This window comes from Podarcis filfolensis (genome assembly GCF_964270895.1).
Source record: "Podarcis filfolensis genome assembly, chromosome: Z".
Classification (NCBI taxonomy): domain Eukaryota; kingdom Metazoa; phylum Chordata; class Lepidosauria; order Squamata; family Lacertidae; genus Podarcis; species Podarcis filfolensis.
In genome coordinates, this window is record NC_139617.1 from 38,131,842 (window position 1) to 38,146,733 (window position 14,892).

Sequence of the window (14,892 nt, forward strand, 5' to 3'; positions counted from 1 at the left end):
AGTCTCATTGCTTTTCAGTAGTTCAACTCATTCAACTATATCACAACTTACAGTTTTATAACTCCTAAATGTTTTAAATTATATGGCCCACAGAAGGGTCTGTCTTGGTTGCATAATGTTACTACTGTACATAATATGCAACCAAGTCAGATCCTTCTGTGGGCCATATAATTTAAAACATCTAGGAACACAAATGCCTAGGTATCACTTTTTCTTATTAAAAGTTGTTTACTTCCTTGTACAACTGATAGCTCTGACACACCTGAAAATCAGGGGCTGCTATGTGGAAATTTAGCTAAGGAAAAGGAAGTCCTGTATTAGCAGAATCCAAACATTCTATCAATCATACCATCACCACACATGTGAGATTTCTTTGTGAAAAGAGGGTGGGGAGAATGAAAAGACATGAATTCACATCAACAATGTAGGGCTTTATTTTGAATGCTTAACCTAGAGACTGAGTTATGACTTTATTAAAAAGACAAAGTATCTGAGAAAAATCAGAACAATTATTTCGTTGTACAAATTCGTTTACCTGTACGAGGTTTTGCATTTTAGTTTAAATCCTAAAAAAATAAAGCAACGGGTGGAGGGAGATCAGGGGCAGCCATTAACACCATTTATTTATGCTGACGAAGCAAAATATAAACCAGGATGTTTTTTTTACATCTTGGAAATGCACTCACTAGCAGGGCTCGGACAGTCCCATCATGCACACCAAATACAACTTTGCTGCTGAAATTTTTAAAAGCTTATTAAAAACAATAGCCTCCCCAAAGTCAACCCCTTGAATGAAAGATCAGACTAGTTCTGATGTTTTGCTGTTCAGATTTATTTCGTTAAAGGGAAAATGCATGTTCCTATTTTTTGAAAAGGAAAAAAAAGAACTGAACTAAAAAAAATAAATCACAAGTACTACAAAACAGGTAGGTAGGTAGGTGGGTGCTCAGAGACATTTCAAAAGCTGGCAAGTAAGGTAAGGTAGGGATAAGAGGAGGGAGAGAGATTTAAATATGCACCCCTATTGACAATATACAACACATTTAGATAATTTAAGTATATAAAAGGCAAGAGGCAGCATTTCAGCAGCAAAGTGCTAAAAGGGTATGTCACAAAAGAAAAGGGCAAAGCCACATCTCAGAGGAAATACGGTGTGGTTGTTCTTGGGGGGATCACACGTTCTGAGTCTGGAACTGCACGGAAGAGCTTTGGTTCCCTTGTATTTACATCTTTAAATACCATGATTGAGGCAATATTTCCACAGCGATAGCAGTAGTTCGGAGCAGACCACACTGTGACCAACTTCTCATCAAACATAAATTTATAACCTTCGTGCACCAGCTGGTGGGCTCGGCAGATGAGCTTTAAGTTGTTGATATGGACAAACTAAGGTGTAAACAAAAAAATAAGGAAGGAAGTTAAGGAAAATATTTACAGTAAAAATGTTGGAGGCAGTGTACGCGCGCACACACATGCGCGGATGCACACGCATTCTATTCCACTGACAAGGAGCCATGGCAACACTACAGAAGCCCAGCACAAAGACACAGAGCAGGAGGCGGCGATGTTCTTTCTCTCATACTAAAGTCTCCTTTCAAATACTCTCTTGTTCTCTCCCCTTAAACTCTCAGTTTCTCCTTAAGAGTTGATGCTTTTAAAATGTGATCCTGAAAGCCGAACGTATCCAGACATCCTACACCAGTGTTGTATTTTCCAATAAAATATCCCCGAACACAAGATTTATACTATATAGCAGTGTGTTGGAAAAGAACCTAGAAGATGGGAGTTTGAATACGCACTCAGCCATGAAGCTCACTGGGTGCCTTTGGGTGGGTCACAGCCTCTCACCTTAACCTACCTCATAGGGCTGTAAAGGTAAAAGTAAAGGGACCCCTGACCATTAGGTTCAGTCGTGGCCGACTCTGGGGTTGCGGCGCTCATCTCGCTTTATTGGCCAAGGGAGCTGGCGTACAGCTTCTGGGTCATGTGGCCAGCATGACTAAGCTGCTTCTGGCGAACCAGAGCAGCGCACGAAAATGCCATTTACCTTTCCACCGGAGCAGTACCTATTTATCTACTTGCACTTTGACGTGCTTTCGAACTGCTAGGTTGGCAGGAGGTGGGACCAAGCAATGGGAGCTCACCCCGTCGCAGGGATTTGAACCGCCAACCTCCTGATTGGCAAGTCCTAGGGTCTGTGGTTTAACCCACAGCGCCACCCACATCCCTTTATAGGGCTGTGGTGGGGATTAAATCAGGAGGGGGAGAACCACATATGTCAGTAACCTTGACCTCTTTGGAGAACAGGTGGGATATAATAAAAATAATAGTACTATTAGCACTTGTACCCCCAGCAACATGCATAAGATGGAATGGGCACGCCCAATCTTAACTTGCCTCGTGCAAGTAACAGGATATCAAATGCAACAGTTGTGTGAAGCAAAAACAGAATCATAAAATGAAACTGTTCCCAAAACGCAGACCTGTTCTCTGAGGCAAACACCGTCTTAAACTCCCCATCATTTCTCTTTCTCAGGCAATACTTTCTGATTGCAGGCCAGGGTCACTGCCAGAGACATGGTTGGGAAACTGGGTTTTCTTACCTCATTTGTGACTTTTGCCCCAAACAGCCAGCCTGCACCTCGGGGACTTATGGCCCAGGTGTCCACATCTTCTGGGTCAGACCAAACAAGGTCACAAAAAGCTCCTTTGTGTGGGATCTCTTGGTTGCGCTCGATAGTCCGAATCTGGTCCAGTGTTTTTATGTCTGGAGACAGGCCCCCATGTACACAGAGGATTTGCTCATCTATTAACTTGAAGGGAAAAAAGACAGAAGGCGGAGATGTTATTAGGACCACAATCCTGAAATTTAAAAAAAAAAAACACCTTTGGTAAATGTATAATTAGAGAAACAGAGACAGAAAGTCACTTGTTATTCTCTTAAAAGAAACCCTTACCGCTGCTACTGTGAGCATGTCAAAAACTTTGGTGCAGTATCTCCAGGCATTAGCATTACCATATTTGGTTTGGCATTCATCTATTGGAGAAAGAAGTAGGGGAAAGAGGTGAAGAGAATAATGCTTTAGTGATCATAATTTCTCAGACTAAACTAGACGGGTTGTAGGAACAACAGCGGAGATAGAAGCTCCCATGTTGACTGAAAACCCAGCATTATCTGTTCACCTAATCACTCATTTAATTTGGGTTGCATCCAAAATTCATTATATTCACAACAACCTTATAAAACAGATTTAGCTACTTTAAAAGTTTTATCCTAACTGGTTCACATTTCTTGAATAACTTGAAAAAATGTGTAATCATTTAAATCTATCATGAAGAAAGATATGCTCAATGAGCAGATGAACATGATTTTTACATCAAATGTGAGACTTTGACAGATATTTCTTTTTCAAAAAGTAAATTAAATAGTATTGCATGCCCAGCATCACTCAGCATGCCCACAAACAACCTGCTCCATTTCAAATCCAATACTCCATTAGACAAATCTAATTAAGCCATATTCTTCCTTAACGCACAGTTGCAGATACAGGTCCAATCAGTCGTCCATATTACAACATATTTTCAAAGCACTGTTCATTCCGTGGTGTCCCCGCCAGAATCCTGGGAACTATAGTTTACTCCTCAGAACAGCAATTCCCAGCAGCCTTAACAAACAACAATTCCCAGGATTCTTTGGGTGGGTGGGTACACTTCAAAATATATTGTGAGGAAAACTAACACAGAATCTCTATTTCTAGATCTTAGCACTACGCATCACTCTAAGATTCTAAGGACAGCTTCCTACATTATAAAGCAGAAGCTTATGCTTGTTTTAACAACAAACCCCTTGTTCACAATCCTTCTAAAAATGTTCCAAACTCTACAGGAAGGGCCAGGGACTTTTTCAGCCCAAGGATCACATTCACATCTGGCAAAGTTGCAGCGGCCACAGCCAGTGATGGGTGGAATCAAGAGGCAAAAGAAGGTGGAGCAATTAAGGTTGTTTGTTTGTTTACTTTTGTACAGGAGGCTAGTTTCTGCACACATTAACATACCCCTCTCTATCCTCCATCCAGACAAGCAAGAGTTATTGTTAGTGTTAAAAGGACAGGCAAGAAGGCTCAATAAGGATGTGAAGCAGGGAAGGTTAGCTGGATGCCCTGGGGTGAGTCTTAAGGTCCAAACATGAGAGGCTTGGAGGCCACATCTGGTCCCTGAGCCAGAGGCTTCACCACCCTTGTTCTACAGCTTCTAAGAGGACAAGCCAACTCATCACGGGCTTATGTTGATTATAACTATGAAACTGAAGGTAGGGTAGGAAGAGAACTTACCATAAAATCCATACACTTGAGTTATCTGTCTGCTCTCATGATTCCCACGTAAAAGTGTGATGCGATCAGGCCATTTTGCTTTTAGGGCAAGAAGATAGGTAAACGTCTCAAGGCTATAATAGCCTCTGTCTACAAAGTCACCCTGAAAAGTTAAACAACATTTTACTATACTGCATGACATGAGACACTCAGGCTGCAATGTTACATGCACTTGAACTCTGAGGCACTTGTATCAGACTAAATATGCATAGGACTGGGCTGCTAGCCTCTGCTTCCAGAAGTATATGCTTGCTTGCTTGCTTGCTTATTTATTTATTTATTTATAAGACTGTTTATCCACACTTTGCCTTTAAGGTCCCAGGGCACAACACAGCGACATAATTATACAATTAAAGAAAAAAGAAAAAGAGGGATAGTAAAACAGCTTACATACTATTATAAAAACAAGCAATCCCCTTCAGAGGAGTCAGTAGACCAGGTACTTTTTTTTAACTGGGGCAGCCCCCAAATTGTGGAATTTCCTCCCCAATAGGGCTGGGCAATATCTGGTTTTCAGCATTGTGATGCATCAGCAGCTAAATACTGTGATATAATAATATATCATAATATCTGAAATGTATCTTGGCTGCTTCTTCCCACCCAAGGGCTGAGATACCTTGCCCAGCCCTACAGATGAGCAAGCCCCCATACCACTTCAGCTCATGTGGGGCGTAGGGGCTTCCTCGAAGGCACACGCAGGCAGGCAGAACAAGGGGGGAGACACAAGCAAGCACACAGAGAAAGAGAGAATGGGAAAGCAGACACACACGGGTGGTGTGTGGAGAAAGAAAAATACAGTGGTACCTCAGGTTAAGTACTTAATTCGTTCCGGAGTTCCGTACTTAACCTGAAACTGTTCTTCACCTGGAGCACTACTTTAGCTAATGGGGCCTCCTGCTGCTGTCGCGCCGCCGGAGCACGATTTCTGTTCTCATCCTGAAGCAAAGTTCTTAACCTGAAGCACTATTTCTGGGTTAGCGGAGTCTGTAACTTGAAGCGTATGTAACCTGAAGCACACCGTATTTTTCGCCCTATAGGACGCACCTAGATTTGGGGGGGGGGGGGAATAAAGGGGGAAAAAATATTCCCCCCCTCAGGCGCTCCAGAACAGGAAGCTCTCCGCAACCCCGAGCTTCCCCCTCCCCCAGCCCCCAGAACGGGACCCAAAGCCATGCCGAAGCTGCGTGCAGCTTTGGCATCGCTCTGGGAGCTTGAGGGGCTGGGGGAGGGGGAAGCCCTCCGCCAGCCTCCAAACCAGATCCAAACCGAGTTTGCGGGGCTGGCGACGGGAAGGAGCAGGCTTCTCCCCCCCGCCAGCCTTCTAACCAAGTCGGGGGACAGCGGGAAAAGCGCGCTGCGCGTCTCCCACTGTCCCCTGAGTTTGTGAGGCTGGCGACGGGGAGGAGCAGGCTTCTCCCCCCCGCCAGCCTTCTAACCAAGTCGGGGGACAGCGGGATGGCGGCGTTCCGCCTCCCCGCTGTCCCCCGAGCTTGTGAGGCTGGCAGTGGGGCTCTCCAGGCTTCAGCGAAAACCTGCATTCGCCCCATAGGATGCACACACATTTCCCCTTCATTTTTGGAGGGGGAAAAGTGCGTCCTATAGGGCGAAAAATACGGTATGTAACCCAAGGTACCACTGTAGCAGGAAACTTGGGAAAGAAGAGGCTTAAGTGGTGCAAGGTTTATTTATTTATTTTCTAAACACGGAATAACCCCATGGCAGAATGCCAATCAGAGCACCTACCAGCATGCCTAGAAGCGGAAATTAATGGCGTCGGAACAACAGACAAAAGCATTCTGGCTTGGCTTCATAAGTTTTATCATCAGGGCAAATATTTTGAACCAGTTGTTATTAAACTGGTTTTCAACTATCTATCACAAAATCGCCCAGGCCTATTCCCCAGAGAGATGCATTTGGCTTCTTCACCATACAGTTTTCAGTGACTGATGAACACTTCTTTACCTTGGTGTTTGACAACTGAAATGTGCATTTTTGGGAATTGTTCTATTTCTGTGACCCCAATCTGTTTTAACTGTTTTTAATTCTGAATTTTAACTTGCTGTCCTGGGACCTGCTGGTGAAGGGTGGGCAATGAATTTAAATAATGAATGATAACAGGGGGTGACAATGATTGAATCTAGGACAGTAGTTCTGAAAGGGTGTAGTATACCTTTAGGTAGACTAAAGGACAATCAAAGAAACACCTAAACATTTCAGTGTTGTGCAGCATAGTATAGTTAGTATAGTATGGAAATATTTTATTTTAGTTGAAGGATATGGAAAGATATCTTTTCAAAGCAAGAGCATCAAGTGCTACTGAGGACAACCCTAACTGAGATCCATAATTGTGCAGGAGAATAGTATTGACTATTCTTTTACAGTTCTCCTTGACATATTGTTGGGAACAGCGAGTTTCAACTCTGACAAATACGAAAGATCATAAAAGAGAAAGGATTCTCTGTGCTGTTAAGAAGAGGAAGAGTTTGGATTTGATATCTCGCATTATTACTACCCGAAGTGGAGTCTCAAAGAGGCTAACATTCTCCTTTCCCTTCCTTCTCCACAACAAACACTCTGTGAGACTGAGAGACTCCAAAGCAGTGAGACTAGCCCAAGGTCACCCAGAAACCGCATGTGGAGGAGCGGAGACGGACACCTGATTACGAGTCTATTGCTCTTAACCACTATACCACACTACTGATAAAATGAGCGTGCCTCAAATTAGGCCTAATATAAATAAGATTACCCAGCAAAAGAAAGCTCATACCGATGACTTTGTATACATACTTAAGGTACTATGAGGCTCGTTTATAATTATATTTTGGGAATGATTCATGTTCTTATGTAGCTGTGTTGTTTTATACTTTCTGGATATCCTGTGATCATATTATAAAGTAGTTGTGTTCTATGTTATAAAACCGGCACTGCTAGGAGTTATTTCTTTTTGTTTTGCAATATATTTCTTATCAATAAAAAAGATCTGTGTGGCATGAGCAAATTTTAATTCTGATGTAGGACCTTTGATGTATTAAGCATGTGCTCTGACACTGAGCTATGGCCCCTCGCAAGTTCTAGGATCATGACTGTTAAAAAAAACTGTACTTGCAGAAAACCACAACCTCTGCCCTTCTACTATGGCTCATATAAAATACATTTCAAATGTTCTGTTCAGATTCAGAACCTCTCCTATCTCAAGTAACTGATTCATGCAAAGTAGGAATTCCCACAATAATGAAAGTTGCATCAATAATAATAAGATACCCCCTCACAAACAAACAAATCTCTTCCTCATTGCCCTGAAAAGAATTTCAACCATTTTCTACTTCTACCAGTTTTGCACAGCGCTGAGCAAAGGTTTGAAATTTCAGGAACATGAGCAATCAAGCACTTCAGTCCAAGCCTTCATTAATTAGATTATATTTTCTGAGATGGTAAAGAGAGAAAAAAAGCAGAGGCAAGACACAGCAAGCAAGGAAACAGGACCCAAATTAAAACATATACAGAACCCCCTGCTTTACCAAGTCATGGATGCACTACATTTAAAAACATGCTAGTTATTTTTAGAATTTAATTTGTACATACCATAAATATATAGTTTGTGTCAGGAACCTGACCTCCAGTTCTGAACAATTCACATAAATCATAAAACTGGAACACAAAAACAAAAGGAGGGAAGGCTTGTATCATTAACATTCTGTGATAAACCAAGAGGATAACAAATTCAACAAAAAATGGCATAACTTTATAGAATACAGCATATTAAAGAACACTGGAAAATTTGTAAAATTGTAAAAACTCTAGCACTTGTAATTTAAAATGACAAAGGATAAAAATGAAGTACAGTATAATAATTTGGATAAATGTCATTAGATGCAGTTTAAAAAGGAAGATAAATTTTGGAAGCCAAGAGAGGGGTGGGGGAAATCAGGGGGTTCAGGGAACCCCATAAAGGTACTGATATGGACTATGGTTTAATGTAAACAAGTGTGTGTGTAAAAAAATTGTTTTTTTGAAACGCTGAAAATATTTTTTTTAAAAAAACATTCTGTGTTAAACCCAAATGACTTAAAACGCCCCAAAAGTTATGAACTTTCGGTTTTTTAAAAAACAGGTGGCTCTGAAAGGCATCTGAAGAAAAGGCACAGACTGGACAGACATAGGTGTGTTAGGGGATGTTCAAGTGTTAGAATCCCACATTCAAACAGCTAAAATGCTACTACTAGCTTGATCCTGGGGTTTACCAAAACTGTTTGATGCTGAATCAGTGCAAGGCAGACAACACCTGAACTATTCCTGATAAATATTCTGTGTTTAATTATGGGCCTTGGTACTCCTTTCAAAAACTAATGTTAACACTTGTTTTATGGTTTCAATGGTGCATTGGGAGGAAATAAGTATTCCACGCATCACTAAGTGATGCTCTCTCTACCACGCCCAACCTCTTGACCAACATTTAGTTCTTGCAAAGTACACCTAGACTATCACTTCTAAACCACTGCAAATGCACCACCCACAACGAAATACTGCCATAACTTTGTAACATGGCATCACTGCAAGAACTCTGTTTCTCTATTTTTTAAATCTTGCAATGCAAATCATAAGCAGCACCATTGGTTTTACTACAAAAGTGCTGATCTAAAGGAAGCCTTTGATTTAATCCTGCCAGCTTCCTCTGGGCACAATATCTATAACCTTTGAACAGAATTACTTCTGTATTAGAGGCTTCAGGGATAATACTCCTGTTAATGTTAAGCAGTTCAATTAACTGCAGTCTAAAGGCCAAGAACCAAAACTATGTAGCCTGGTTATTCAGAAAATGATTCAAGGAGTCAACTCAGGTGGAATCTACACACATATAAAAAAACGCTGTGAAAATGCATTTAAAAAAAAAAGTTTTGAAAAATATATTGAATTTGCCATAGCTCACCCATTGCCATCTAATGTCTTTACAACACACTTAAAATATTTCATTTGCAGCTATGCAGCTGAGTCCCCATTCTGTAAAGCTGGCTTACTTGTTTGGAGGGAGAAAGAAATGAATAGATCATGCTTCCTTCCAGAAAATTAACACACTTTGCTCTTGAGTACACTCAACCAATTGTCACTTCTGAATTTTGTGGAATGTATAGTATTATCATTATGAACAAATGACAACAAAAACATTTTCTTTCAAGGTATAAAAAAGGGAGGGATATTATGTTGCATTGCTGTCTCCATGACCCCCTAGTGAATACTTGCACATTCTTTTACAATGCAAAAGATTGTTTGCAAGTGTCAATCCTTTATTCTTGGAGGGTATAGCATCAAAGGAACAATCCATATAAAACTCCACCTGTCCATGTATGTCACCGCAGACTGTAACTGGTGTAGACACTGGCTGCACATTAGATTCTTCTAGAAGAAGGTCACAGACGTAGTCACACAAGCGCTACAAAGAGAGAGTGCATTTTGGTCATTAATACAGGATTTCTCTGCATTATGGTCATCACAATGGCACATAGCCAGCTAACAAGGTTATGACCATGTCAAACCAGAAACTTGTGAAAGGGTCAGCTTTGTAAACATGTACATTGAAGTTACTAACCCACAGGAACTTTAAGCAGCTGTCTATAGAGAACTGTGTTGTTGTTGTTGTTGTTGTTGTTGTTGTTGTTGTCGTCGTTTAGTCATGTCCGACTCTTCATGACCCCATGGACCAGTGCACACCAGGCACTCCTGTCTTCCACTGCCTCCCTCAGTTTGGTCAAACTCATGTTAGTAGCTTGGAGAACACTGTCCAACCATCTAGACAACTGTAGTTTGTAAATAAAAATCCTCTACAAAACTGTCCTTCCAGTTTACCTGGTGCAAACTCTTACTTCCTCTAGAAAATTAGGTCACACATCTCAGCAGTTAACCCAACTGTGATTTTATTTCCTGTTAATTAAAGGCTTCTGATCTGTGAAAGAGCCAGTTATCCCAGATTTTATCTACTTTTCTCAGAACTCTCAAATTTCAATAGGTGGCAAAAGAAAGATAACAGCAGATCAAACATAAATTGACCTCTCGAAAACAATGGCTTCACAATGAGGATTCACAATGTGCGCGGGTCATGATTCACCGCTTCTGCGCATGACGTCATTTTGCGCGTCTGCGCATGCGGCAAAACCCGGAAGTAACCCTTTCCGGTACTTCCGGGTTACCACGGGGCCAGTGGAAAAGTACAAGCTAAGCTTCCTTCCAAACCAAGGCCTCACCTGAGACAGAGAGATTTACAAGACAAAAGGTGTTGATGGCCCATCTAGGAGGTATTTTGGACCTGGGCAGACTGAAGGTTCCCAGGGTAACTGGGCATGAGGTGACAGGAACAGGTGTTCTGGGAAGAAAGAGCCATCTTGGGAAGACTGGCTCAGCAGAGAGTGGGTGGCACCCAGCTTTTGTAACAATATGTTTTGTGTAATTTTTTACAGAAAAACAACCAGTAAAAACAAATTCATGATAAAGATGGGATCTTTGAAAAGACCAAGGAGTACTACAGAGCAGGAAACAAAAGACTCTCAGGTGGTGCCACCCATTAGTACTGTTAATTCTGTGGATACTTCCTAGTTTGCTTAGTGTCAGTGCGTCTACTAGTGTTATATCTCATATCTCAATCACAGGAAAAAACAAAAATCCGTAAGTACAATGATGACGATCTTCTGGCTAATGAATCTATGACGCCTGCTACGCTTCAATGCCATTTGGAGACAAAACACAACCACTACAAAAAACAAACCAATAGATTTTTTTCAAGATCAAACTTGCAGTTGAAGAAGGGGCAAAAAGCCATAGGAAAAGCTCTGGTGTGACCACTCAGGAGAATCAACCTTAGCTTCTTGATATGACAAGAATCATTGCCAAAGCAGGAAAGGCTCATACTATAGGGCCAGCTATATGCAAATGAGTACTTAGTGAGTCTGCAGCTAAGGAAATCAACACAGTACAGTGGTATCTCAGTTTACAAACTTAATCCGTTCCGGAACTCCGTTCTTAAACCAAAACTGTTCTTAAAGTGAGGCGTGCTTTCCCTAATGAGGCCTCCCGCCGCCGGTGCCCTTCCACCATTCAGATTCCATTCTTAGACCGAGGTAAAGTTTGCAAACCGGGACACTACTTCCGGTTTTGCGGAGTTTTGTAAACCAAATTGTTCGTAAACAGGACTGTTCTTAAACCGAGGTACCACTGTACCTCTTTTGAACAACACTGTGAAATGAAGCATATATGATATGTCTGATTATATAAAACAGACTCTCATTTGAAGGGTCCAGACTTACAGCGATTCTTTGAATTATGTGATGCAGTATGACTTTTTCTGACAGACTCAAAATTTCCATGTGATCAGTTTAACAACTTTGCGCAGTTGTGTATGGTAGACTACTTAGCAGACGGTTTCACGTAAACACTCTCAACACAAGCTTCCAGGGTAGTGATGTGAATATTTTTTACGTTGAAGATAAGATTGAGGCAATGATTTAAAAATTATGGTTATGGGCAAGCTGAGAAGATGGTAGCCTCACTAATTTTCCAACACTGGAGACATTTCTGGAGGCTACCGACGAAAAATTGATACCAGAAGTAAATATTACACCACTGAACACCTGCATGATTTAGTGACTAGCTTCAGAGATTACTTCTCTGTATCAAATCCTGAAAACTCATGGCTATAGAAACCTTTTGAATGTGATGTACACCTACTTCTTCTTCGCCAAATCTTTATTAGGCATTACAAGTATAGGTAAAGGGACCCCTGACCATTAGGTCCAGCCGTCGCCAACTCTGGGGTTGCGGCGCTCATCTGGCCGAGGGAGCCAGCGTACAGCTTCCAGATCATGTGGCCAGCATGACTAAGCTGCTTCTGGCGAACCAGAGCAGCGCACAGAAACGCCATTTACCTTCGTGCTGGAGCGGTACCTATATATCTACTTGCACTTTGACGTGCTTTCGAACTGCTAGGTTGGCAGGAGTAGGGACCGAGCAACGGGAGCTCACCCCGTAGCGGGGATTTGAACCACCGACCTTCTGATCGGCAAGTCCTAGGCTGTATCAGCAGAAGAGCAAGATGCACTTGTTGACGTGACTAGTGATGATTCATTACAATCATTTTTCAAAGAATGTAAACTGAACCAATTCTGGGTGAAGGTTTTTGCTAATTATAAGAAGTTAGTTGAAAAAGCTTTGAAATATCTAGAAATTGGCTTGATGTTGAACCAGATTTGAGAATAAAAGTAGGCAATATTGAACTGAACGTGGAAGGAAATTTGGGGGGGCCAAAAGAGACATGATTTCTCCCATCACATTTAGGTTTAGTGTTTTGTTGGGAGCCACCCCAAGTGGCTGGGGCAACCAAGCCAGATGAGTGGCAAGGAAGCAAGCAAGCAAACAAATAAATAAAATTAAGGTTTAGTAGCTGCTAGACATGTCATAATTTGTTTACTTGTACTAAACATGAATAAAATTAAATTTCTCTCTCCCCCCCCCACAACTGTCTTTGCCATTTTTTGTTGTAATATTACAAATTTTACGGTTATTTTTAAGTATCCCTAAAATGATTTGCTTATTAGGGATTCAAAAGTAGGGGGTCCATGGCTTGGCTTTTAAAAAATAGGGGTGCCCAGTAATTAGCTAATTGTGGGACCACTGATTAAAGCGTTTCAGCGGGTGCCCGTGTTGCCGCTACGCGCTGGGGCGGCTTCCGTAAAAGCGGAAGCTCGAGGAGAGCCCTACGTGGAAAGAGAGGGGAGATGGGGTCCCCACTCGCCCCCTGCCCCTCCTAAGACCCAGCCTCCCCATCTCCTCTTACCTTGAGGTCGTTCTCGGGCAGGTACTTGCAAAGCCGCGCAATCTCCACATACTTGTCCAAGTCCAAAGGCGCCATTTTGGGAGGGCAGCTTTCTCGGGGGAGAAGGTGGGAGGTAGGAAAAGAGGGGAAAAAGAGAGAAAGAGAGAGAAGAGGAGGAGGAGGAGGAGGAGGAGGGTGCGAGGTAAGAAGAGAGAGAGGACTGGAAGCGAGGACACGGCAATTCCTGATGGTGAAGCGGGAAACCCACTCCCTCGAATTTCCGGATGAAAAAAAGGCGAATGTCCCTTAAAATAAATAAATAAATAAGCGAAAGCAAAAAGTAAGGAATACGCAAGAACGCCTCCTTTTCTCTTCCTCTCGCTCCCTCCCCTCCCACGGCGGGAGGGAAGCCAGACCGGAAACGAGGGGACCCACTTCCGCTGGAGGTTCGAAACTCGACGTCGGGAGACTGATTTCCGATAAGATTGAAGACGACTACCGGCTTCTTCCTCCTACAGCGCTCTGAGGTGAATCCCAACCCCATTGCATTCTGGGATTCGTAGTCTGGCGCAAAACCTATAGCTCAACGCCACAGGGAGGTCGGGATGTAAAGTGGGTGTCAGACGGTGCTCTTTTGCCTTTGTTTACCTCCCCCACCCAGCAATTCTTTGTTATATTTATAAAAAACCAGAATAAAAGGTAAAGGTACCCCTGCCCGTACGGGCCAGTCATGACCGACTCTGGGGTTGCGTGCTCATCTCGCTTAAGAGGCTGGGAGCCAGAATACAAGAACACAATACAGGAGACACACACGCAAATTCATCTAAAGGTTGATTCACATTTCATCAGTCCAATATAAAAATGTGCCTAGTACATTAGTTAAATGAGATCTGCAGTATGTATGTGTTTGTGTGCATGTATGAATATTGTACATAAAATGCAGTTTACACCAGGTAATAACCTCCACAGGGTTACATGTGTGTTGTGAGCAGGTTCCAGTCATGTTTTCTCTGGGGTGTATATGGGCAGTTATCCCTTACAAGAGCCAACATAGATGCCGAAATCCAGCATCACTTGAGCTCTGCGAGTCCAGCTTTCTACCAATTGAAGTGCAGTGTTTGAGGACCAGGAAATTTGCAGGGAAACCAAAATGCTTGTTTACAAAGCTACTGTACTACCAACCTTACTGTATGCTTGTGAAACATGGACCACTTAGAAACGCCATCTCCAACTCCTTGAAAGATTCCATCAACCATGTGTCCGGGGATGAACTGCACATCACTTGGGGAGACAGGTGAACTAATGCCAGTGTAGTGGAAGAAGCAAAGAGCACCAGTGCCGAAGCAATGATTCTTCAGCATCAACTTCGTTGGACAGCTCATGTTGTTCTGATGCCTGATTATCGTCTTCCAAAGCAACTACTCTATTCTGAACTTTAAAATGGAAAGAGGAATGCTGGTGGTCAACAAAAAAGTTTTAAAGACTCTCTCAAGGCAAATCTTTAAAAATGTAGTATAGACACCAACAACTGGGAAACACTAGCCTGCAAGTGCTGCAATTGGAGAACAGCCTTTACCAAAGGTGTCATGGGCTTTGAAGAGACTCAGACTCAGGATGAAAGGGAGAAATGTGCTAAGAGGAAGGAATGCTTGGCAAACCCTCACTGTGATCAACTCCCGCCCAGAAACCTATGTCCCCACTGTGGAAGGATGTGTGGATCCAGAA

At 42.4% G+C, this 14,892-nt stretch overlaps 1 protein-coding gene across 1 annotated transcript; it reads right to left on the minus strand.

Moving 5' to 3' along the window:
- Positions 1-410: 410 nt before the first annotated feature.
- PPP6C (protein phosphatase 6 catalytic subunit) lies at positions 411-13,709 on the minus strand. Its single transcript, XM_083597070.1, has 7 exons — positions 13,189-13,709; positions 9,703-9,798; positions 7,953-8,018; positions 4,332-4,473; positions 2,958-3,037; positions 2,604-2,813; positions 411-1,386 (listed from the first exon to the last, which is right to left on the minus strand). Exons 1-7 carry the CDS (start codon positions 13,261-13,263, stop codon positions 1,138-1,140), a joined length of 918 nt encoding a protein of 305 aa, XP_083453196.1. The 5' UTR covers positions 13,264-13,709; the 3' UTR covers positions 411-1,137.
- Between the last annotated feature and the right edge of the window lie 1,183 nt (positions 13,710-14,892).

Coding starts and splice junctions, on each gene's coding strand:
- PPP6C (XM_083597070.1), bottom strand. CDS start 13,263: ATGGCGCCTTTGGACTTGGACAAGTATGTGGAGATTGCGCGGCTTTGC. Junction 8,019..9,702: donor GCGGTGACATACATGGACAG/GTGGAGTTTTAT, acceptor TTTGTGTTCCAG/TTTTATGATTTATGTGAATT. Junction 3,038..4,331: donor TCAAGTGTATGGATTTTATG/GTAAGTTCTCTT, acceptor TTTCTCCAATAG/ATGAATGCCAAACCAAATAT.